Source organism: Motacilla alba, chromosome 17 (assembly GCF_015832195.1).
Source record: "Motacilla alba alba isolate MOTALB_02 chromosome 17, Motacilla_alba_V1.0_pri, whole genome shotgun sequence".
NCBI classification, from domain to species: domain Eukaryota; kingdom Metazoa; phylum Chordata; class Aves; order Passeriformes; family Motacillidae; genus Motacilla; species Motacilla alba.
This window is the reverse complement of record NC_052032.1, coordinates 9,238,103-9,262,604: the sequence shown is the minus strand read 5'-3', so window position 1 is coordinate 9,262,604 and position 24,502 is coordinate 9,238,103. Positions and strand designations below refer to the sequence as shown.

Sequence of the window (24,502 nt, the reverse complement as noted above, 5' to 3'; positions counted from 1 at the left end):
CCCTCACTGTTTCTTTTGGGAAACACTTTGCTGAAACTCCTCACCCAACCCAAGCAAACTTGGCTAAACTAGTCTGTGCTTTTGTGATTATTTGTAAATTCACACCTTAAACTTTTTGGCCTGAATTATTTTTAAGGTCAGGAGGAAGTGAGGCAACTGAGGGCGCTCATTACCGCTTCCTGTTGGGCGAGTTCTGTTTCCTTCTCCTTGATCTTTTTCTGGAGCTGCTGCAGTTGGTTCTGCCTCCTCTTGTGCCTCTCCTGGCTTTCCTTCCGTTTCCTTAAATACTCTCTGACCTCCTCCTTCAGGGCTGCCTGCTCTCTGAGCAGCTCCTCCTGCTGCCTGGAGCTGTTTAACAAATCCTGCAATGGGAAACAAAAGCACGTGGCAGGAGGAGCTGGGAAGAACCAGCCCAAGGTTTGGGTTTGAGAGAACAGAGCTGGCCACTGGCACACTCAGGGCTCCTTCCACTCAAACAGCCACAGGGTGAATATGAAGGAGCCACCAGATAAAAAGCCAGGAGGTGCTGCTTGGTTGGTTGTTTTTAAATGATCTTCTTCCTAAGAAGCAATCAAGCACTCCCCACTCAGCAAGAAGGCAATAAAGCAATCCCTGCTCTCAGCTCTGGTGTCGAGCTGTGCCCTCGTGAGCAGGTCAGGAGCAACAACAGACTCCCAGAGAGACCATGAGGATGGGTTTCACTGGCACCAACCTGTTCCACGAAGTGAAGCTGCTGCCTCGAGTCATTCAGTTGTGCTTTCAGTGTTTCCAGTTCTTCTTTTTTCCCTAGAAAAGTATTTGGAGACAAGAATTTTCAATCAGCAGCTTGAAATACCAATACACAGAAATTCTCTCTTTTCATGAGCAAAGAGAGACTAAGACAAACACAGTTTGTGAAACGTCCATCTTTTCAACATGTTAGATTCTGTCTGCCCATGGACATGGGAGCATGCTGAATGTTTAATACCATACAGTTCAGTTAAGGTGTGTCTTTTAACAGAATTTCTCTTAAAGTGTATCTACTGCTTAAAGCCAAAAATTGATCTTTACCTTGAAGATCCTCCTGGACAGCAACAATCTCTGCATTCAGTGATTTCTTCTGCTTGTTCAGTAGCTCCACCTCCTGCTGCAGGTTCTTAACTTCCACTTCCACTTTTTCCATGTTGGACAGTGCAGCTCTGCTGCTGTCTTCAGCAGCAGTTAAGTCTCTGTAAAATGTGAATCACATTCTTGGTTAGTTGGAAATCCTTGGTGAGGACTTAAAAAATGTCAGTAAAACCCTCTGAGCCCAAGGGGATGGCACAAGCAGAGCAAGACAAATGTCCTGTTCCAAGATGCAACACTTTATTTTTGTACCATTTCTCATGGCATTGCCAGGATGTAACAAATGCTGCTGAGTCATCAGCTCCGTTGCTGAATATTTTTTAAATCTACTGTAGAGAGGCTTAAAGCAAAAGCTCCACAGAACATAAGAAAATGCCTGTTCTGTATCATTGGGCACCTCAGAGCTGCATTTTTACTTACAACACACAGACATTCAAACACTTCCCCATCCCTCCTGATGTCTGCAGGATAAAAAGCAATTCCCCCACCTTTTGGTTTGTGACAACCTCTTCTCCAAAGTGCTGGAGTCCTCCTGCAGCTTCTCCTTCTCCCTGCTCAGAGCCTCGATGCTGCAGTGCAGAGCTCTCATCTGGGAGCCCAGCTGCTCGTTCTCCTCACGGTCCCTCCTGAGGAGCTGCTCCTGCCAATCCACCTCCCCCTGCTGACACTGCAGCAGCCTCTGAACGTTCTCCAGCTTTAACTTCTCCTAGGAGAAACAGCCACGGTGAGCACCACATTTCCATGGGCCAGAAGCAGAGCACTGACATCCTTGGCTGCAGCCAGAGTGATTTGAGTGCATTTAATGGAGGAAGGTGACAATGGAACGGGTCCAAGTACCTTGGGGACCTTTGTAACGCCAGAGCTTCCCCAGCTGAGCTAAATGCCCTTCCACACTCATTGTTTGGAAGTGAGGACACAGGATCCAGATAAAAATACTCTGGAAGTTCCTGAAACCAGCATCCATCATTCTGCAGCCCCAGAAGAGTCTCTGTGCTCCCTCTCTTTCACATAGACCAAAAAAATCCCATTATTTTAAAGGGCCTAGGCAGACTTAAGACTTTTCTGTGACAAGCTGAATTCAGATTAGAAACTGATTGATTTAAAAGTATCAGGACTCTGTTACCCAAGAAGAGAAGCACAGCTCTCCCAGTTGCTGCATCAGCCACAGAAGCATTTCTCACCTCTAGAACAGCCACCTGGGTCTTTTCCAGCTCAGTGACCTTCTGCTCATGTTGTAGTTTCAAACCTTCCAGTTCATTCTTCTCAAGCTCCAGCATTTCCAGCACATGTTTCAGCTCTAGGGAGGTGAAATAAAGAGCAGTTATTGGATCAGGATGAGAATTAAAGAGCTCTGTGTGTTCCTTCACACGAAACCCAGTAAATCCCAGGACATACCCATCTTATGCTTGCTGATTTGCCCAAGTATTCCTTCAAGATTTTCCTCCTCCTTTCTAATATCCCTCTTTAGGACCAAAAGCTGTGCTCTTCTCTCATTCATCTGGACTTCCAGTTCATTCTTCTCAACACTAAGCTCTCCCAGAAGTACTTTTATTTCCTGTGAGAATGTATCAGCATTACAAGGAATACCATTCTTTGCAATTTAAAATGAATATTTTCTTTAAACTGAAGTTCTAAATATTTATAAAACAGTTTAACAGTCTGTCATCAATATTGTGGTTTAACAAACAAAAAACACAGAATATTCAAGTTAAGGTCTTGTTTGTTGATGATTTAGAGTAGTAATTCTGCAAAGATTTTGATCTCCAAATCTTACCACAACATTGTCATTCAAGTGAATAATAGGCCTTAAAACAAAACCAGACAAGAAGCCCTCACAAAAGAAAATAAACCACCAAATATAATTAGCCCAGATACTTGGTTTTGATTTCAGCAGGGAAGTACAGCATCCTCTCTGTGCCAATGGGGATGGGGACAGACTGGGGCAGCTGTGTTGTGTTTTACACACACTGATCACACTGACTGCCTTCAGCAGCTGCTCCCCAGCAACAGGAAGTCATTCACAGGCTTCCATTTAATGTAACTTAGCTCTCAAGGGACCAATTCTGTAAGAATTACTGGAACTGGGGGGTTCTTCTTTGTGCATCTGGACCAAGCTTTTAGTCACACGAGCCCATAAAATTCCATGTTCTATTTCTCAGTGGGTTTGGGGAGGGCACAAAAAGCAAAACTGATTTTGTGGAAACCTCCTGGAATGTTTGCAGTACTTCAAGCCTTTTGCCACAATGATTTGCAAGCTCATTTGGGAAACTTGCCCTTATTTGGCGAAGTTTTTCGTGTGCTTCAGTCTCTCCATCTCGAAGAGCCTCTTTGAGGTCACCTTTCCTTTGGGAAATGCAGTCCTGAAGGCCATGGAGCTCTTCTGTTCTTTGGGTCACCTGCTGCTCCAGGAACAGGAGCTCTTGCTTCTGAGCAGAAATCTACAGTGCAGAAATTTAACAGAAGAATCAGTGCAAGCTTTTGTAGCTAAATATGAAAAAACCCAGGTGAAAAAGTGCATCAGAGAGACTGGGATCGTAATTGGGAGACAAAGGCTAATTCCAACAAAATGGATAGCCCAGAGTTAGCAGTCCAAACCTCACCTGATCTTTCAACGTTTCCAGTTCAGTTCTCTTGCCCTGAACAAGGTTTTCTGCTTCTCTGATGATTTGGAGATGCTGGCCCTCGTTGCCTTCTGCAAGTCGGATGTCTCCTTGGAGCTTCTGAAGGCTGAGAGTGAGGATTAGAACAGGAGTCAGAAGCAGTGAGGATATCTTGGGCAGTGACTTACTGGAGGAGGTCATGTTCAACTCAACACAGTCCACAGTAAATTGAAAGTCCTCACCTTTCAGTGAGCATTTCTATCTTCTGGTTTAATGACTGCAACTCAGAGTCTCTTGCAGCCACCATTTTGTTGATTTCCTTCAAAATACCTTCTTGTTCCCTCTTGAGCTGTTCCAAACCCCTCGTATCTGTCTGCAATAACCTAGAAGAGCATTTATGCCTTTTCATATTAACATTTTAACAGCTCTCCCTCTCCAAAAGCGGAGTCTGGAAAGATCCCAGTCCTTGTGCTCACCCCGTGTGACACAAACCCACAGGAGCACCCAGGGTACCTGAGCTGCTGAGCTGCTTTCACAAGTTTGGTGGCTGTTTCCTGAGCCCTCTGCTCCAGCTCCTCTGCCTCCATTTCAGTGCAGGACAAATGGTGCTTGGCACGATTGTACTTCTGCAGAGTCTCTTTAGTCTAGAGCAAAAATTGAAGATTGAGACAATGCATTCCACCTTATGCTGCATTTGCTGTTTAAAGGTGAGCTCCTGGCTTGAATATTCCACCTCAGCCTTCTCCCTCTTTCTACCATGAACAACTTTTTCTCCTCTCTTGTCCAGAGCAGAAGACCTTCCTCCTCTTCAACAAGGACTAAACCAAGTTCCTCCAGCACAGTTTATTTCCTAACTTACTTCCATATAGAAGCATTTTAAGAAGTTCCAGGTTCCCATGTGAAAATAAACTGCCTAGACAAACAAAACAACACTCAAATTCTTCTGCCCTCAGGGCTTTGCCTTCCCTCACCTTGCCCCGGGTGCTCTCGAGTTCCACCTGAGCCTCTGTGAGGAGCCTGTCAGCCTCTCTGAGCTCAGCCCGGCGTTTCAGGAGAGTTTTCTCTGCACACTCAATCTCCTCTGCAACATCTTCCTGCTGCTGAAGGGACTTCTCCAGCTGCAGCTCTGCAAGGAGGCTGTCGGTGTGGCCATCGATGAAGTCCCTGAAAGGACGGAATTAAATACAACAGGGAATTAAAATACAAAGATGCCAAAGATCTGGGAACCTGTTGAAGTTCTAGACTTGTAAATGAGTCAGAAAGCTGCCTTCTGCTGGGCAGAGGTTGAGGTGTTTGCACAGCTTCCTCTCAGTGCCCCGTTCCCACCTGCGTGCGCTCCGCTCCTGAGCCGCCCGGCGCAGCTCTGCCACTTCACGCTCCAGCTCTTCTCTTTCCTGCTCAAGTTCTTCAACATTTCCATGCAATCTTTCCACCTCCTTTCTGTATTTATGCTCAGCTGCCTCCGAGCATTTCTCTTTGTATTTCTGAGACTTTAAATAGCACACGGTGTCTTCCAGCCTTGAGACTTCACTCTCCTGCATACAGGGAACAGAACAGCACAATCAGGGTCTGTTTTCCAGCTCAGGCCCCCTGACACCCAGGAGCAGCTCCAGATGGCAAAGACTGGAACCAGATCCAGATCCTTCCTAGCAGGGAGCTTTTCCTAGAATCCATTTGTCAGTCAGCTCCCAAGGGTCCCAGCTGCAGCTCTGGTTCTTACCAGATCCTGATGTTCAGGCACGTTGCAGAGGAGCACTCCCAGGGGCACGAGGGGCACGCTGAAGTTTGGAGGCAGAGGGCCACAAACCACCTGGGATCCCAGAGGAGGAGGGCCATGGATGATGGATCCAGGAGCAACTGCAGCTCCAGTGGCTGCTGCAGGAGGAGGGCCATAAACCCCCACGCCCTGAGGTGCAGGGGCCCCATCTGGAAGGGCTGTGTAAATGACTGTGCCCGGGGGTGGGACAAAGGGAGAGGCTTCAGGGACAGGAGATCCTGCATTTCCTTCACCATCTTCTTTTGCTATAAAAGAGACAAAACCAAACATGTAATAATTTTTTTTCAGTCAAGATAGTGTTCAAATGCACATTCTAAATTCTATGTAATTTACAAAAATGTAACAAATGTTGCTTAAACAAAATTATTCAACAGTAATAAACGTTTATATTCACTCTTGCCTATTAAAAAAACCCAAAACTCTCCGTGATCTCTAAGCAAGCCCATCTTTAGTCTGCTCCTAAACATTCTGAGACTGACACTGACTCACCTTTGCCAGAATTTGCTTTGTACAGCCTATTTCTGACTGGAGAATAAACCCAACATCCCTGGCTGGGCAAGTCGTCCCTCCCACAGGGCGTGTCCTGAGCATCCCCTCTCCTGGCTGGGGATGTGCCAGAGCACCCCAAACACACCCCAGAGTCTTTGGTGCTCTGGGAAGCAGGAGTTGAAGCCTAAAGAAAAAAATACAGCATGTGTTAATCTAGAAATGACAAATCATGGCAAATAAAGGAGTTGTTGTAGACATTCTAATGATTTTTCAGAACAGGCTACACATACCCTGCTGTCTCTCAGTTCTGTCATGATGCTGCTTTAAAAGCACTGAACATGTTTTAACAGTATTGGTTTTAAATTCAGACAAATATTCCCTTGAAAGAAATGTTTGTCTGTAACATCTCCTTTTAACCCTTACCTAAATGGATTTTCAGGAGTGCCCCCAAACAGTTCTCTCCCAGTGTTATGTACCTGGACTCCTGTCAGCACACTAAAGGCCTTTACCAGGGAACATTTGTGTGTGATTCATTTCAGTACTTCTCCTACATGCCAGCCAATATTTGTCCTTGAATTTCTCCCAAACCTACTAAATGTATAATGCACTTTCCCCATCAAAGAGCTTTCCACAAGGAAAACAACCCAAACCAGGATTTTCATTCCTGACCTGTGACGATGGCAGGAAGTACCAGTATCCCCCTCTTTTCAGGGGCTCTGCTGCACTGGGGCTGTGATCATTCTGCTGTAAGAGCACATTTCTGAGGGCTGCAATTTCATCCTGCAAGGTTTCAATTTCATCTTTGTTACCTGGAAAGTAAGCACAGTTTCAGAGTTAGCTAAGGCAAATAGTTAAATAGAAACTGCATTCAACTTTTTCCCTCAATGTTATCCAGTTCAACTAGAACTATATTAAAAAAAAATAATTGCTGAGGGAAACAAATTAAATATTATCTATAATGACAGGCATACACAGGGGTTTGGTGGTTTAAGATTGAGGAAATACAAGTTCAGATCCAGGTAAGTGCTGCTCATTTTCCTTACACAGAGCTCTGCCAATGTCCTGAGCAGTTTAAATGGAATGCTCAGCACGAACAGTGTTTCCTAAAGTGCTGCAGAAAGTGCAAACCAATGAACATTGACACATATCCTGTATAAACCTGTACAGAAGGATATTCTCAGCACTATTGTCCAGATTCAAACAGTGAGAAATGGGGAATAACAATCTTCTGTATCCCTGTCTGCCTGCAAGAAGTGGAGAGAAAAGAGAAGTTACCTGTCCCAATATTATCCAACAACCATTTCAGACGGTCGATCTCTGCTTTTTGCTGTTCCACAGCCTCACTTAATTTATTAATTTCAAACTTCTGAGTGTCTGATGCAACAGTTTTCTCACCAGCTTTCTCCATTTCCTGCAGAAGCTATTTGAAACAGAAGTTTAAATCACAAAAAGCTCCCACTCAATGCCACAAAGCTGTCCTTCCCAGGCCCTCACAGGAGAGATGTTTGAGTGAACAGGTGATGGCTTTCCTTAAACTCAGCTGCTCCAGGCAGTGAGGTTTTCAGTTTGCTCTGGGGCAGGTGTCAGGGGAGGGAAGAACACTGATTTGGGACAACTTGAGGGGGAAAAGGCAGGGCAAGAACCTCTAAAAATGACATTTCCAAAAACTCGCCAGTATTTTATCATATAACACAGAGCAAACAACCTACTTGCTCTTCCTTCTCCTTCAGGAGTTGTTGTAGCAATTCCCTTTCTGCTTCTGCTTTGGCAAGAGCCTGGGAAGCACGAGCTGCCTCGGCACAGAACTCTTGGGCTTCCTCAAGCTCCTGAAATTGAGATTTTCATTTGAGCTGTAGTTTGCAGGAACATTTCTCAGGCTTCAGATGTGCCATTGTGCAAAGCTAACCATTGAGAAGCATCAGCACCTGACTGCTCTGGAACTCCAGATACATGTCAAATACTCTTTCTCCTTCAACTTCACAGCATTGGTACAGAGGAGATGTTATTATGTAGCCAAAAGGGCCTCCCAGTTTGAAAAGGAGTTTCCAGTCCTTTCTTTTGTTCTTCTGGCACACAGAACAATGTATTATCTATTGTTTGCCTCTCAGTCAATAAGGGATTAATGATCTTCCCCCTCCCTTTCCCTCCCACAGCAGGAACCTGTCCATACCCACATTTCTTCACTCATCTCTGCATCTCCAACTCTGCCCAAAGCAGCTCAGAACAATTTAGAAGAAAGCTCTGAAGCTCATTTGAAGGACACCCTGCCCCCACTGCAATGGCATTAACAAGCAATTAATTAATTGCCCATGCTGATTTACCTCAGCTCTCTCCTGGTGGATCCTGAGCACAGTTCCCTGCAGAGCCTTGAGCTGCTCTGCAGCGATGGAGAGCTCGGTGGCTGCCAGCTTGTCTGAGGTGATCACTGCTCTCTGCAGCTCCTTCAGCTCCTTACCCAGACTCAGCACTTGCACCTGTGCCCTGGCATCCTCTATTTTTTTCTGAAAGCAGGAAAATAGACTTTTACAACGTACTTTCTTTCACCCTCCCCCCTACCCCATTTTGTGTTATTTAGAAAAAAATCTAAAGCGAGGACAAGCAGTAAAATGTAGGGAAAAGCAAGATGCTATATTTAACATTTGTGTTCCTGCATGGGTTGTTTTAGCTTAGAAAGCAAAATTCACAAGCTTTTGTTTCTCTTTCCTGAGCGATCAAACAGTGCATGGACCTGTCCTCACCCATTCTTACCCTCTTCTCTAAATCCTCCAGCTGAGCAAGGATAGCCTCCTTTTCTTCATCTGCCTCCTGGAGCTGCTGATCAGCCAGGCCCTGAATCTCTTCCATGCTCTTTATTTTTTCATGTAAACATTGAATTTCATTCTCTAACTGATGCACCTTGCTCTTATTTTGCCTGTTTTCAGCTTTAACCTGTAAATAAAATACGTTAGAATAAGTGGCCATAAAATTTTTTTTCCAAACAAAAGCCACCCTGTTTTAATTATTTAATTAAATTTCTGGGAAATGCAGTTACCAGCATACTTTGCATCAAAGCAGAAAGGAAAGGCAACTACTGTGCCACTGTAACTGTAATATTTTAAGAGTGCCTCAGTTATTTTATTACAGATATGGATAATGATCTTTCAAGAAGGTTCAGAGCTCTATTTTTCTAGTGGTCATTAAAGTCTTTGTTGCCTCTGAGACAGATCATTGACTAAATTCCAATTCACCAGACAATCAGGTAAAAATCAGGAAGATTATTAATGAAAAATCAAATCAGACTCAACTGTTACACAAAGGACAGAGCACAGCAAAGCTTCATCGAGTGAAACTTGATCCTTCAGCTGCAGGTTACATTTTTTAGACTAAGCTGAAATTGCCTCACTCTTGCTTTTGTTGTTTGATACATGCCTGTCTGTATTTCTCCTGTATTTCTTCCAGTTTCTCCTGCTGGGATACCACTTCTTCCTGCAACTGTCTCTGTCCAGCCCATGCTTTCTCTTTTTCCTTCTGTGCATCAGCAAGGATGTCATTGAACTCCTTCTGCAGGCTTGCGAGGTTTTTCCCTAAAATATCAGCTGAATTTGGACACCTGAAAGAGAACCAACCCCGGTTCCAAGACAGAAAACTGATTTTAAGTTGTGATCCCAGATACTGAAAGCATGAATGACAAACAGTGCAAGTTTGAGACATGCTGTAATTCACAGGTTAGGTTGGAAAAGCCCCCTGAGCTCATCAGATCCAACCACTCCCCCAGAACTGCCCAGGCCACCACTAACGCATGTCCCCAAGTGCCACATCTGAATACTTTTTAAATCCCTCCCGTGCTGGTGACTCCACCACTGCCCTGGGCAGCCTGTTCCAATGCCTGGCAAGACTTTCAGTGAGGAAAATTTCCCAGATATCCAAGCTGAACCTTCTCTGGCACAACCTGGGCCATTTCCTCTTGTCCTGCTCCTTTCATATGCTCAAATCTCACACTGTGCTTTTATTTTACTCACTTCATCTCTCCTGCTCCTGTCTGTAGCCTTTTCCTGAGGTCATTTATAGAAGCTATGACATCCTCAGGGTGAATTAAGTTACCAACTGCATGGTTTAGCTGATTCTGGAGATCTTTAAGCTGTTGTTTGAGGAAATTATTGTCTCCCTAAAAATAGAAAAAATAATTCACACAAATGTAAGCAAACAAATCCACAAGTGATAAAACTAGGATTTTTAATACACCAAAAACCTCACCTGCAATTGCTTGAACTGTAAATGCAGCTTGTAATTTTGTTGTTCCTTTTCTTCTGCCAGCTGTGCTTTGGTCTGAGCATTCTCTAACAGTTGTCTTTCCTTTTCAAGTTCATCCTGCAGGGCTGACAGCTCCATCTACAAAACCACAAAACCTCCAGATTAATATCCACACTCCCAACCCCAACCTGCCACCCAAACACACAACAGATGTATTTCTTAAAACAGTAACGACATGACAACACCTAAAAAAGATCCAACAAAACAACCCCAAGCAAACCATCTGCACCTTGCTTCAAAGCAAAGTTCTGAATCCCAGCAAGCTGTGGGGACACACCTACACCAGCAGTTTGGGATTTGGCTTTGGGGATGAGGTGTCCTGGGGTAGCTAACACCTCTGGCAGCACTAAAGCTCTGTTCTTACCTGGCTAAGTTGTTTCAGTCTTTCAAATTCTTCTTTTTGCTGCTTGACTTCAGCATCTCTCTCTCTTAATTGAGCTTCCAGCTCAGCCTTGTGGGTGCTGACCTTCTCCTGAGCACCTTGCAGGGACTCATTTATCTCCCTCTGCTCCTGGAGTGAACTCTCCAGCACTGCAATTTCCTGGAATTTAACACCCGTTTCAGAAGGATGTACACGGGAGAGCCAAAATTTAAGAGCATTTGCCTCCCTTGCCTTTAACTCAGGAACTCCATTAAAACTTGAAGGGAGTGGCAGTTCTACCTGCAAGGCGAGGTCAGTGGTGCCACTGACTGTCCAAAATCCACACCCGGGTTAGAAAGGTGGAGCTGGAAGGGAAACAGAACTGTCCCAGCAGTTCGGGTTCACACAACACTCATCAGGATGCCAGACAGCTCTGTGTCACTGGCTGACAGGACAGATCCCAGCTGCTGACACACACCCCTGGCCAATGTCACCTGCAAATCCCTGTGCAGTGCTGTCTGCAAGGTGAAACCTGCACTTCTGAGCCACCTCCCACAAAGCCCAGCTTTACTGCTTGTCTCTTACAACTGGTTGTAAAGGCCAGATTCTATTCTTGAGGTCTGTGAGCACATGTTACCACATCAGAAATTATTTTGCCCAAGGAACTGTGCTTTCCTAGTCCTAATCTGATCACCAGCTTATTTTTTCAAGTTTATTCTTAGATATCTAAACTTGGGGAAAGAGGTATTAAGCCTTACTTTTCTCATATTTTCTGCATCCATGGCAACCACTTCCAGGTTGTTTTTATCCTCCTCCAGACCTGCCAATCTTCCCAGCAAAGATTCCTTTTCCTTCTGCAACTTCTTACACTCCTCATTGGCCTGTTTTGCCTGATGCCTCACACCCTGCAGGTATTCCTGTAAGCCAAGGATAATACTTTCCAGATCCCTTTTCAGTGCTTCATTTGTTGCTATTTGACCTGCAGGAATGCAAAATGAATTGGAGGTAGGTAAGAGGCCACATTTATTTACCAAGCAAACCAAACTTGTTTTCCTTCATCATTTCAAATGTTTGGCATTGGAGTAAGTAAAAACAAGCACACAGAACTCAATGATAAAATATTGTTTTTAAGGTTAGGATTCCCAGTAGTACTGTGTTAACCTGGCCACTGGAAGAGGAAAAAGAAATTGCAGCTCTTTGTGCATTCCTGCCCCCTTTCCCAAGCAGGTAGAAGTGAGGTGAGCACACACAGTTTCCTTTTGCATCATTTAAGAATAGTTTTTTAACACTTTTGTACCCGTTCTGTATTTCATTTGAGCAAAGATAAACAAATCAATCCTCAATTCAATTGTCATGTTGCCCTAAGCACAAGAAATACCTTGAGACAAAAATTAAAGTTTACCATCAGTGAGCTGCTGCTCCAAATCCTTGATTTCCTCAGTTTCCTTGGCAATCCTGGAGAGCATCTCATCCAGGCGAGTCTCTAGCTGCTGGCAGTGTTTGTTCATTATATCCAGGTGCTGCTCTTTACTGGCTTTTTGAGCTTTCATGTGAGCCTGTCAAGTAGCACAAAGGTAAAGCAGGGCATCAACACGGATTTCAAACATCAAACTGGGATTTTGTCTCAGTTCTGCAGTGTCCCACTCTCAGCAAGAAAAGCCACAAGCTCAGCACACACTGTGGTGCTTTGGGGTTTGTTACTTGTTGGTATTTTCCCTCAGTCCTGCCCCACAAAGGATCCCAGATAAGCAGCAATCTGTGACTACCAGCATTGTCTGCAGGCTCCCCCCTGGCCAGGCTGAATAAAGCCTGCATTTGTAAATTAGTGCTCATGGCTACTATCTTTCTTCCTGCCTTTACATTTTGTTCTACCACTTCCTCTCTCAGTCAAGAACAAACATGATTTCTCCCCGAACCTTTAATCCTGTCATCCTGCATTGCCCTCAGAGCAGATGATGCTTTAGAACATGTCAGGTCAGCACTTGAATGAAAATACTCTGAATAAACAGCAAGTCGGGTCAACTTTACAGTTACAAAGTAAATATTCCTAAGTAAATCTTATTTTATTAAAATATTTCTGAGAGATACATCACACAGCTCACACAGACTCTGGCAAGGACTTAATGCATTTAGTATGAGTTAACTGATTGTTTCAGCTGTTTACAAAAACTTGGTTATCAACAGAATAAAGTGTTATTTCTTACCAGCGTGAAATTGCTCAGAAACAACTCAAAAGCCAGAAACTTGGGAAAACACAGAATTATACTGTCATGATTAACTGCATGTTTTTCTTACTACTAAAAAAAAAATAAATCAAGGTAACAGTAGAAAATTTAAATATGAGTTCTCAGAAAAAAGAACACTTACAAAGTTGCTTCCATAACAAAAGCAAACGGGTAAAACCAAAGCTTTTTTTGTATTTTTAATGGATGAAACCGTAAGTTAACTTAAACATCCATATCAGCACAGTTAACTTGTCACCTTGCTAAACACAAACTGCCCTGCAGCCTTTAAAACCGAAATTTCAACAAGTAAAACTCGAGCCGCTGCCACTCAGCCATCTTGCTGCAGTTGCTGAACGGCACCAAAAATGCAGTTTGAAAAAGAAACAGAAAGCCACAAGTCCCCGACCACTTACAGCTTTGCCTTTGTCTTTTCTTCCTGAGCCAGCGCTCGCAGAACGCCCCACCCCTGAGCGGGAATTCATTTGAATAAAGCACCGGGAGCTGCGGCACGGCCAGGAGCTGAGCGGAGGCTCCGGGGGGCCGGGCCGGGGGCCGGAGCTGGAGCCGCCGCTCGGGCTTCTCTGCCCGCTCCCGGTTCCAGCTCCGTTCCCAGCCCCGCTCCCGGCCGTTGGCTCGCACGGCGTTTCCTGTGTTGTGATTCGAAGCGAGAGGCGGCCGCGGGAAGGGCCGGCCCCGCTCCAGCCCCGGCCCCGCTCCAGCCCCGGGCCCGCTCCAGCCCCGGCCCTGCTCCAGCCCCGGCCCCGCTCCAGCCCCGGCCCTGCTCCAGCCCCGGCCCTGCTCCAGCCCCGGGCCCCCTCCAGCCCCGGCCCCGCTCCAGCCCCGGCCCCGCTCCAGCCCCGGCCCCGCTCCAGCCCCGGGCCCCCTCCAGCCCCGGCCCCGCTCCAGCCCCGGGAGCCTACCCGGAACGCGCTCGGCCCTTCTGCCACCCAACAGCCGAGGAAATTAAGTTTAAAATTAAAAAAACAAACTTGTTTAAAATCATTTTAAACAAGTGTTTGCGCGCCTCTGCTGAAAACGGAGCCAAGAATAAAAGTATTTTCATTTTTCAATTAAAAGCACCCAGCTGGCTTGAGAAACTTTCGTTTAGAGAGATAAGTTTTTTAAAAAAACACTATTAAAGATAACTCAGTTTCATTTTAGTTTCATTTGTGTGCTTGCTGTAGCTGAACACAGTTCTAACTCAGAAAAAGCCCTGCATCCCTGATGATCATAAAGTCAGGTGGAAGCTCGGGCTCCGCTTGGCGCCCCAGCCCAGGAGCTGTGACCTCTGGGACCTCGCTGATTCTCTCAGGGCTGGAGGTGACAGCAGAGAAAGGCCATCAGTCCCCACCAAGCAGGCCGGATAAGCACTGCCACACACAGATCTTTAAAAACCTTTGAGGCCAGACTCCACAGAAAGATGCACGAAGGATTTCTTACACAGAAATTGTCTGCAAGGCTCTGCCCAGTGTGTTTGTGCAAAGCATGAACATTTAGTTCTTCACGTGCTCTACAGCACCTGCTGGGAATAGGAGTTGTTCAAGTGTTTTACCAAAGCTGCTTGGTTTGGTGGGATTTTTTAACTGTAAAGGTTTTTTCACTTTCAAATCATAAGTTAATGACTTTGATAAACAGCAAAAGAATATAACTCATTAAATAGGCACAAGCGAATGGGCACCTGCTAAAGCTGCCTTTAGTTCATTGCACAGTATAAAAAAACTTCAGATTCTGCTTTTACTTACATGCCTTGGATCCTCAGGATTTACAGATCCAAGAGAACTCTGCAAATCTTCAAGCTCTTTCTGTTTCTTCCCTATTTCTCTTTTCTGTTTCTCTATTTGTTTTTCCAGTTCTAAGGTCTCATTGCGTAGCTCCTGCAGGATTTGTAACTTTTCACTCAATTTCTGTTCAATTGCTTCCTTGCTGGCCTGGGAGATCTGGAGACACCATTAGGATGTTGAGTGGTTGGAAACACACAGATGATCAAGAATATATTTAATATTCAAATAAAGACAGTCCTGGCCACTGATTTTCAGGTAAGTTTAAAAATAAAAAGTAGCAACAATTGATGACAGTTGAAGAAGTGGAAGGTGCTGTTTTAGTTTAATGCTGATAAATTAATTCTTGCTGCCAATTCTGTAGCCACATTGCTTATCAGCTGCACAACTCAACCTACACAGCAGGTTCTTCCAAAGGGTCTGGGGAAGTCAGCAATAAATCAGAAGCAAAGTAGAACAGATGCCATGAAGTGCACTACAGCTCTAACAGTGATTTATGAACAAGCTCTCTAAAACCTGGAAGATTTTTCTGATGCTTGACACATGGATTTATGTCTGTACAGTGGCCTCTTTATAAGAATGGGGAGAAAAAGTTGCATTTTCTTACATCAACACTGCTTCAAACACCTTCCCTTGCTCTTCGTGGAAAAACTTACTTTTTTCTGAGCCAGAGCAACCTCCAGTTGTTGCAGTTCCCCTGTTACTTTCAGCACTTGCTGCTCTGCGTCTCCAATTTCACTTTGCAGTTCTTCTAATCTTCTTTGTGCTGCAGACAAAAGAAAGCCAACACAAACCCCACAATCCCACAGAACACATTGTAATATCGTGTGTAACACTGACACACAGCTGTGTATGAACACATTCATCAGCACAGCACTAACACCCCGATAATCACAGCTAATACATTCTGCTTTCTCAGCAAGCAACTCCAAAGTTTGTTTAACAAGTACAACACAATTAAATTCATGCATCAAATATGAAACCACCCCAGAACTGTGTTTTCAATAACACGTAATGCTCTCATCCTGAGTTATCTGAAAATAACAGCAGTAAGAAACTGTAGCAGTTTTGACACCAAAAATGCATCAAGTCCAGGGTTTGACAACCACAGCACTCCCAGCCTCTGACACACTGTTTCTATTCTGGTGTCAAGCACGTAACCACTGGAATGAACCACACTGATACACGTTTTTATCTTCATTTAATAAAACACAAGGTTTTACCTGAATTAATCTTTTCTTCCTTATCCTGCAGTATTTTGTCTAGACTTTGGAGATGTGATTCCAGCTGGGGTTTCCTACAGGAGTTGTCTTCCTCCTGTTGCATTTTCCCAACCTGCAGCTGCTGAGCTTTGTCAGAGATGTAGCCTTCCCTTATAAACGTATTTCTTTTGTACCTGGCCTTGCCGATGTAGGGACTTTCACCAGGTACATTATCAAGTTCAACCTCCTGAAATGTAAGGAGCAGAGTCTTTATCTCAGAACTATGGCTGCAGTCAACCCCTAGCATACATTTACTTCTTTTATCAAGCATAAAAAAGAAAAACAATTTGAAATTAGAAGAATAAGAAGAAAACAGATTATACTTAAAATTTTTGGCCTTGAACATTGTTATTTTAGAACGGAATTAAAACCAAACAAACCCAGCTGAGGTGTGCCCAGTTTGTTGCTGGTGTCTGGAGGAATTTTTTCTCAGTATATTAAATTTACTTAGATTATATTTAGTCCATTACATTGTTGCACTAAAGTTTACTCAGGCATAACTTCATTGTAGTCAATGACTACTGATCTTTACTTTTCTTATGGATTTCATTCTGGCATTTCTGTTTGCAAGTATGACAGAGGTTGGGCCTTTAATAAAGCAGTATCTATTAGATTATAGGAAAACAAAGATGGTTTTTATTTTCCAAGTCGAAGAATCAAGGGAAGCAGCAATAAAAAGATGCTTGACTTAAAAATTATTACCTCTGAGGGCAAATAATTCAAGGGCTCAAATTTTACATCGATCTTGTAAAAGGCCAGCTCCTGCTCCAGCTCGTACTGCTTCTGGCAAGCCCGGGTCAGCTCCACTGTCTTCTGCTTCAGCTAAGGAAGCACAAAGGCAGTGAGATCATTCTCTGGAATCCCCTCATCACTGGCACACACAGTGCAGCTCCACAGAGAGCAGGGCACAGCCCCTAACGCGGGAACAAAGCTCACAGCACAGCTCAGGATCAAGGATATCACAAAGGGCAATTTTACAATGGTGACTAAGAGGAGACAAAAGCCCCACAATTAATAGAATACAAATGATCACATGAAAGGCCTTTTAAATTTACGTACATCAAAGTGACAAGTTTATTTTTAAACCTAATTTAGGATAAACCAGTAATTTGGGTATGATCCTTCAGCAAAATCTAGGCCAAAATTACCAATATATTTACTGCTACTAGTGAGCATGAGGGCTGTCAACACTAATGATCTGCTAAAAAACCAAAATATTTCCATTGTCAAGAGTACAAAGTCTGTGTATTTTATTTTAGCTTAACCATGTGCTAGATTGGTTTTGAGGTTATTTTTAAGTAAAGGTCCATCATGTGATTTCTTTTTAAATCAACTTTTCACACTGAATACCTGAAGGAGAACATGCAGCACAATTCCAATAGAGAGTGGAAAGCAGAACTAATGGAGGAAAAGAAATAGAACAGGAAAGGCTTAAAGAAAGATTTCAGAACCTGATAAATGTCATGCAAAAATTAACTCAGTTTAAGAGAAAAGGAGAAAAAATAGCAAGAAAATTGTATTCTAAACCATAGTGAATATAAAATCTCACTGGGAAACTTCATAATAATGTTGCTACTTCAGGGAACGTGCAAATACATCCTAGAAATAAAACCAACCATGCAACCCAGGGGCACAGTGGGGCTACCTTGAGTGAGGAACAAAGGCTCTGCAGGAAGGGGACTGTGACAAACCCAGACACCAGCTAAAGGGAGACAGAAGTGAGCCAAGTTTGTCATCCAAAGGAGAAGAGAGGGTTCAAGCTGCAAAGTATTTGCTGCTAAATCTCCTTTTACTCTGTGTGTGTGTGTGTGTGTTCAGAGAAAGAGCCGTAGACATGCCAGGTGTGAGAGTCTGAAGGATAAAATTTTAGAGGACAAGTCTAACAGGATAAAATCCAAATATTAATTTCCCATCAGGTCATTCATAACCCAGCACTCTCAAGTCAGTAGGACTTGGCCTGCATTTCATGGCTACCAATGGAAGAGACTCTAACATAAGCCTTTAGGATGATGTGAATAAAATACAATTAAACTGGTAAGCATTAGCCAAAATAATAATCACGGGCTATGACTGACACACAACTTGTGTGCACATCTTGTTTTTGTAAAAGTAGCAATTTTCTTCCTTATTGCAGCAGCATCTCAGAGTCTGACCAGTGCAGCATATTCAAAATATCAGCAATCCAGCAGCTTAACCTTTCATCAACAGACAAAATTTTAAACAGAAATACATAAATAATTACTAGAAAGAAAGAAGGAACTACAAATCACATGAGTGATACTGAGTGCTGCTTCCATAGACTTTTTCCACAGAAAGAATATTGAAGGTCAATAATCACCCTCTAAAGAGCTGGAAGTCTCTCAGAGTTAAAATTAAATCTTCAGTCACTTACACTCCCACACTGACAGCTCTGTGTCCAAAGATTTCCTTAGTGCCAGGGATTATCTTACCAGCTCGTTTTTGGTGCCCAGGTCCCTCTGTAGCTCTTCAAAGCTTTGTCTCTGTTGCACAGCCTTTTCCTTCAGTGACTTGTTGAGCTCATCTTGATGCTGAAGTTGCTCAAGCACTTTGGACTGGCTAAGTTTCATGCTCTCCATTTCCTTTTTTGTGTTTTCCAATTCTCTTTCTAATTTTTCTATCTCTTCTGAAAAACAAAATCAGAGAAACATTCCAATAGAAAAATATTTTCCTTTGAAACTTAAATTTTGTCTCATTCACTTTAGATTTTACAGATTATTACCCAAATTAAACCTCTCCAGAGCTTCCTGCCTGTCATGGTTTGTCACTGGCTGTCCATCCAGGTTTTCCAGTGCCCTCAGGTGGAATATGGTGTACAAGCAGTAGTGAGGCAGACTTGCAACTGGGTTTCCAGCAAGGAACAGAGAGGTCAGATCGTGCAGAGGCTTTAGTTTAGCTATATCATGGAGCTACCAAGAGAAACAAAACAAGGATTAGACATCCTTCTGAGAAGAATTAAACCCCCAGGAGTAAATTTCTGATTATGTAGAATGGTCTGTATTAAAAGATTAATTTTAACCTTTATGCTAAAGAATAATCTCTAAAAACCTACCAAAATACACAGGATTATAACTAAAGTCACTCTTTAAAATTATTTCAAATTATTTCCTCTATAAAAAGTGCCACTGCAAAGAGTGTAAATGCAATCAAGCTTTATCTTGGAAATCTCAAGATACCAAGGCCCGTGGATGTACAATCCCCCAAAAAGTTATGCTTTCCCAAACAACATAATATAGGTTTGTATCTTCACCCCCTGCACAACAGGAGTTTCTCTGATAAATAACAGGAGTTTCTCTGATCAATAACTTTATTAGGCTCCCAACTGCTGCATTTCACAGCAGCCTGTGTGGAAAGACACCCAGAGTCAGTCAATCAGTGTAAATTCCCCAGCTCAGACCCAACAATGCCTGTTTCCAACTACAATCACTTACTGAGGACACTTTGTTCTGTTTCAAATTCAGGCTTCGAAGCGATCTCAGTTTCTTCCCTACCCACACAGGAATGTGCTCAATCTCATTCCCTGCCAGGTTCAGCTTCTGTAGGTTCTGCAAATGTTCTATGCCTTCAATTTTGCTGAGAATGAGAAGGAGAATGGGGTTTGTCATGAATCACGGCAAATTTGAAGTGAAGCTGAGGCATTATGGATAAACTACAACAAAATCTGTCACAGTGAATTATCCAAGAGATCAGCAAAACCATTATTTAGAGCCATGGACAATTGAAATGAAATGACACCAGCTTACTTACAAGTACTAAATTAAGACCAAAAAATCACAGCACAATTTTCTGCCATTGTCACAAACTCATTACTTTTCCATGTCTTCATTTCAATACTAACACTATTTTAATGTGTGCTGACTCCATTTTAATAGGCAAAATTTGATCTTCAGAATGGGACAAAGATGAAGCAAAATAAAGTCGTTTTGTGGGGGGGGTTTCTTCCCCCCCATGAAAAGGATCAGCTGTACACTGGCAGCATGAAGAGCTACATTTTTAGTGTTTTCACTAAAACTATTGAGGAAACCATGCTAGGTTGTAGTTTACTTGAGCATTTTTTATGAGTATGTGTGAACATTAAGTAAAGCATGAGTATTATAACAAAGTACAGCAGGATGTGCTCCTGTGACTGTGCTATTTTAACCAAAGTGTGAAAACTTTCAGAGCAGGAGCTAAAAACTCTTTGCCCTTTTCAATTCCTGTTGAGAGAGGAAGTTGAATGCAATGTGTAGAAAGGAACTCTGGGGTTTTACTCACTTCCCATTGTAAATGTCTCTGCTGAAACGGCAGCCTCTCTGCTGCAAAGGCAGTTTCATAATAGTAAAGATCATAATTCACTGACAGAAAAAATTAAAAGTGATTAAAAGTTTTGCTACTGCATGACCCATTACCCTTTATCACTTTAAACAAGATGCCAGGCTCTCGAAAGAGTCCAAAAGCAATTAGGGAATTTATGGCCTGCCTGATCAAGCCCATTCAGCTTCCTCTCCTAAAAGGAAAAACTTATTCTATTACCTGTAATAATAAACAGCACAAGTTTTAATTAATTTTTAATGCACTTAATTGGGTTATTGCTCTTCATACCGCTCTCTGTTGTGGTATCTGGAAACTTGCACTTCTGGCTTGGTTTCCAAGGAAAACAAATTAAACCACAGCCATGTACACTGACAGCACTTCCCAGAACCATTCATACTTCCAATACCTCAGAGCTTATGCTCTTTAAAAAGACCTCAAAGCCTCTTAGCCTTGACATACAATTGGGAAACTCACCTCCAGTGTTCACTCCTGTGAGAGAGCTCAAGCAGGAAAGCAAAATCAGCTTTATTGACCCTGGGCTCCCAAACCCTGGGGTGCCTCCTCTTACCTGATTCTGTTGTTGGACAAGTTGAGCTCACGCAGCTTCAGCAGTTTATCCAGCTTCTCAATCTTCTCTATTTGGTTGTTACTAAGGTTTAGCACCTCTAGTTTAGTGCACTTTTCCAAATTTTCTATGTACTAAAGAACAGAAAATCCCTTAGCATAGGGATTTGGTTTGTCTTAAAGAGAAAAGCAGCTTTCTATTAATTAAAAATACAAATACTCTAATATTTTATTAATCACAGTTCATTGTGGTGTTTTATAACCCCACTTTAGGTACAGTCTTCTACAGTGTTGGAAAGCTGGATTTCAAATTTACAGTGGGGTAGTCTTCATCTACATAAAAAGCAACACATTAAAAAAAAAAATCCCAAACCAACCAAAGCCAGCACAATCCAGAACCTAAAAATGCCCTGAACTAATCTGTTTTAAGCATCATTCTAATGAGACAATTCTTTTTCTTTTGCTCAAGCCTCCATTGCCTTTTTTTTAACAGAAGCTGGGTGCAGAGCTAGGCTAACAGAATTAGACTGTGCTGTTTACACCCACTTAAAAATAAGCCTAATGAATGCTAATTATTCTGAACTTAGTTTAATTTCCATTTTTTTCCAAACACTTACCTTAAATTTCTTGTCCCCATCCTTTGGGGAAGAAAGATTCAGTGAGCTTATACAAGCCAGATTTTGCTGTTTTGACAGACCCCTTATAAGGGGTTCAGTTATGTACCTGACCCCTGGGTTAACACCATTTTCACCTGAAATTAAACAGAAAGGATTGATGATTTTTATATTTGTTGTTTTCTTTACACTGAACACTGGAAAAACATTGAAAATTATCCCCCCAGAAGCATGTACAGGAAGGAGAAAAGTCTCATTATTCTCCCCAGCTTTCATTACTCCCACTTCCACATTTGTGATAAAAAAAAATAAATATTAAAGCAATTTTTGGGCTTCTTTCCAACAAAGATCATACATCTTGAACCACACAGTTCACAGAACATTGGCTCTTAACGCTTGTGGTATGTGCTTGGATACCAGTATTATTGACTATACAATACCTTTCTGAAATTTAAAAGCAGCTCCAACATTTTCTGCTGGAATATCCCACTGCTGGGGCCTCTGCTCCATGCTTTTGGGAGCAGCTGGAGGGGTCTGTTGGCCAAGACGTGCAGGTGTGGCACCAGAACTGACAGGTGACATTGGCTGAGGTATCAGGGATGCTGATGCCTGTGGTTTTCTACCTGGAACTTTCCTTACGGAGCCTTTCTTCATTGCTAGAAATGCTGGCTATCACATGGCAATACCTGCAAGAACTGAAACAAGCATCAGGCTGTGTAGAAAGCTAAATCTCAAAGGTTTGCACGACAACAAAGGTGCTACAGAGGCTGCCAAAAAAACACATCTCCAATGGGTGCCAGCTTCCAGTTCTCCTGGCATTGGGAAGAATGTTACCTTTATTCTCCCACCCTGCTACAGCACAGCCCCGGGGACTGATGGAGCAGCTCTGTGTTTGCAGCTCAGTGTTTGCAGCTCAGTGTTTGCAGCTCCTCTTGCTCCTGTCCTGCAGGCTGTGGTTTGCACAAAGCCTGCCAGCTCTGGAGATACTCTCAGCTCAGGCTAACAGAGCTGGCAGGGACACAAAGGGAGGATTGGATCCCAACTGATCCCAAAGCTTGAAATCACCCACTTTGCAGTAAGAGCAAATGCAAGCAGAAAAAGGCAACCGAGGGGAAAAGAATTAAAATTAGGAGCAGTCTAGCACTGGCATTCCCAGAGTTGTCCTTTCTGCAAACAAATTGTCCTGTGACTGCCTGGGAAATTCAAGGGAATGTTAACAGAAACCTCCCTCAGTGATGAACGTATTTCCCCAGGGATAAGTGCAGGAAAAGTCATGTACTCTGTGTGACAAAGCCCTTGTAGCAACCATCTCCAAGGGACAGAGCTTCACCAACACCTCCACCCACTGAACAAGGAGCACATTTTCAGACATTCTTTAAGACAGAAAAGTCTTCTGATAGGGGAACTTGGAGCTTTGTGAGTGATGACATTGTACCTTAAGAATACGTTCTTCATTGTGATGGATTTTTTTTTCCCCCTCCGAAACTGGAAAGGAAATAAGGACAAGGGAAGGTGGGGCAAGAAAAAGGGCCGCAACTTTCTATCCATTACTTGGAAACACAATTCATAGAGGATGAGGACAGTGAGACTGGAAGGCAGGAGAGGGAGAAAGATGCTGGGAGAAAGGCGCTGGGAGAACGATGCTGGCGCGCTACCGCAAAGCCACTTTGGGGCGTTCCTCATGTTCCAAGGAGCGCAGTTCGTGTTTTCACCGCTGCTTCCTGAGGACAGGCTGTGCTTTCGCAGTGACAGCCGCGGGGATCGGGGCCCCGTGCGCTCGCAGCCCGCATCCCTTCCCGATCCCGGCCGCGGGCCGCCCCCTCAGGCCTCCGCTTTGATTACCTGCGTTGACATGGTAACGCCGCCTCACCGCTCGCCGCCGCGCCACGGGCGGGCAGGGCGGCCTCGCAGCGCTCCCGAAGGATGGCACCGATTCTCAAGGCACCTCTCCGCCGCCTCCTTCCCCTCGGCGAGCGATCGCCGCCCGCACCGCCGAGCCCCGGGTGCCGCGGCTCCTTTAAGGGCGCTCCCTGAGGGGCCGCCCCGCCGCCATTTTGTCCGGCCGGCGATCGCGGCGGGTGCGGCTGAGGGGCGGGGCTTGGGTGAGGCCCCGCCCCCGCCCCTTTCCCGCCGCTGAGGCCCCGCCCTCGCCTCGCCATTTCCCGCCGCGTCCCCTCACGGGGAGCCCTCAGGGGGAGCCCTCAGGGATTTGCGGTAAATAAAGCTGAAATCGCTGTATAATGTATAAACAGTAAACCCAAATCATGTATAAACAATACAGCCTCTAGGGGCTTTGGTTTATTTCAAACCCGAGCCGCTGTACAAACAATAAAACCTGCTCTGCTGATAGGTGTTTTTCCCTTATCTGTACTCTTATGTGTGTGTCATGTTACCATCTCACTACAAAATTGCATATAAATGGGCTTTTTTTAGAAATACACAGTATTTACAGTTATAAACTCTGCGCGTCCGGTGTAAATCACAGTCATTTTCATAAAGGCGTGTAAATAAATCTCTTTTTAACACTTGGACTCTGTTAGTTCAGCATCTGTAACTAAGTGTGAAACGCAGGGCTAAAAAACCAGTAGGTTGTGTCTCTGAAAAGTACAGAGAAGGAGCAGAATTAGATTTTTAAAACACTATTTCAGGTTACTGTTAGACTTTTACAGCATTTCCCAGTGTCCTTCACTATTTGTGCCTTTAATTTATATACCACCCCACTGGTATTTAATAATACATATGTTGGCCACTGATTTTAATAATGTTAAGCATCCAACATTTCATAAACTTTTATTCAATTATTGTTTCTCTTCTAGTTCTTACATTTGGCGAGAAGCTGACCTTACTGTAAATTCACTTTCTATTGATCAGAAACAGTTTTGTAAACGCTTTTCCCGTAAAGGTTGACCGTGATATTTGTTTAAACTTCAGCATTCTTGCACAACTTTATTTAACTTTACATAAACCTGTTTGTTGAGGTGCTATCCCAGATACCAGGCCTGCAAATGTTTTGTCATCAATGGTCGTGGGGAGTTTTTTACAAATTTTTTTCCTTTTTTTTTTTTTTTTTTTTTTTTGCAAAACGCTGTTTAAAATAGTGCATGTTGATATATTGTGCCCTAATATT

At 43.5% G+C, this 24,502-nt stretch overlaps 1 protein-coding gene across 7 annotated transcripts in view; it reads right to left on the bottom strand.

The window, feature by feature from the left end:
- The window catches only part of CNTRL (centriolin), a 28,708-nt gene extending 5,235 nt beyond the window's left edge, over positions 1-23,473 (bottom strand). For 2 of the 7 annotated variants that reach the window (XM_038156229.1, XM_038156231.1), the window contains exons 1-37: positions 23,218-23,473; positions 21,816-22,070; positions 21,379-21,512; positions 20,766-20,896; positions 19,336-19,477; positions 18,627-18,813; positions 18,337-18,530; positions 17,237-17,284; positions 16,589-16,708; positions 15,848-16,073; positions 15,281-15,390; positions 14,589-14,783; positions 12,024-12,177; positions 11,380-11,600; positions 10,625-10,801; positions 10,204-10,338; positions 9,969-10,114; positions 9,379-9,559; positions 8,719-8,898; positions 8,292-8,471; positions 7,680-7,796; positions 7,246-7,390; positions 6,640-6,779; positions 5,971-6,154; positions 5,425-5,726; positions 5,031-5,239; positions 4,676-4,868; positions 4,218-4,348; positions 3,947-4,087; positions 3,705-3,831; positions 3,378-3,542; positions 2,500-2,659; positions 2,286-2,401; positions 1,593-1,810; positions 1,051-1,208; positions 713-786; positions 174-362 (exon numbers count right to left, since the gene is read on the bottom strand). In XM_038156229.1, the coding sequence (XP_038012157.1) occupies positions 174-362; positions 713-786; positions 1,051-1,208; positions 1,593-1,810; positions 2,286-2,401; positions 2,500-2,659; positions 3,378-3,542; positions 3,705-3,831; positions 3,947-4,087; positions 4,218-4,348; positions 4,676-4,868; positions 5,031-5,239; positions 5,425-5,726; positions 5,971-6,154; positions 6,640-6,779; positions 7,246-7,390; positions 7,680-7,796; positions 8,292-8,471; positions 8,719-8,898; positions 9,379-9,559; positions 9,969-10,114; positions 10,204-10,338; positions 10,625-10,801; positions 11,380-11,600; positions 12,024-12,177; positions 14,589-14,783; positions 15,281-15,390; positions 15,848-16,073; positions 16,589-16,708; positions 17,237-17,284; positions 18,337-18,530; positions 18,627-18,813; positions 19,336-19,477; positions 20,766-20,896; positions 21,379-21,512; positions 21,816-22,029 (5,844 nt within the window). In that variant the 5' untranslated portion in view covers positions 22,030-22,070; positions 23,218-23,473. Of the gene's footprint in view, positions 1-173; positions 363-712; positions 787-1,050; positions 1,209-1,592; positions 1,811-2,285; positions 2,402-2,499; positions 2,660-3,377; positions 3,543-3,704; positions 3,832-3,946; positions 4,088-4,217; positions 4,349-4,675; positions 4,869-5,030; positions 5,240-5,424; positions 5,727-5,970; positions 6,155-6,639; positions 6,780-7,245; positions 7,391-7,679; positions 7,797-8,291; positions 8,472-8,718; positions 8,899-9,378; positions 9,560-9,968; positions 10,115-10,203; positions 10,339-10,624; positions 10,802-11,379; positions 11,601-12,023; positions 12,178-12,988; positions 13,232-13,259; positions 13,531-14,588; positions 14,784-15,280; positions 15,391-15,847; positions 16,074-16,588; positions 16,709-17,236; positions 17,285-18,336; positions 18,531-18,626; positions 18,814-19,335; positions 19,478-20,765; positions 20,897-21,378; positions 21,513-21,815; positions 22,071-23,217 lie in introns of those variants that run through there. The other 5 variants (XM_038156230.1, XM_038156233.1, XM_038156232.1 and 2 more) reach the window with 5 other exon arrangements.
- Between the last annotated feature and the right edge of the window lie 1,029 nt (positions 23,474-24,502).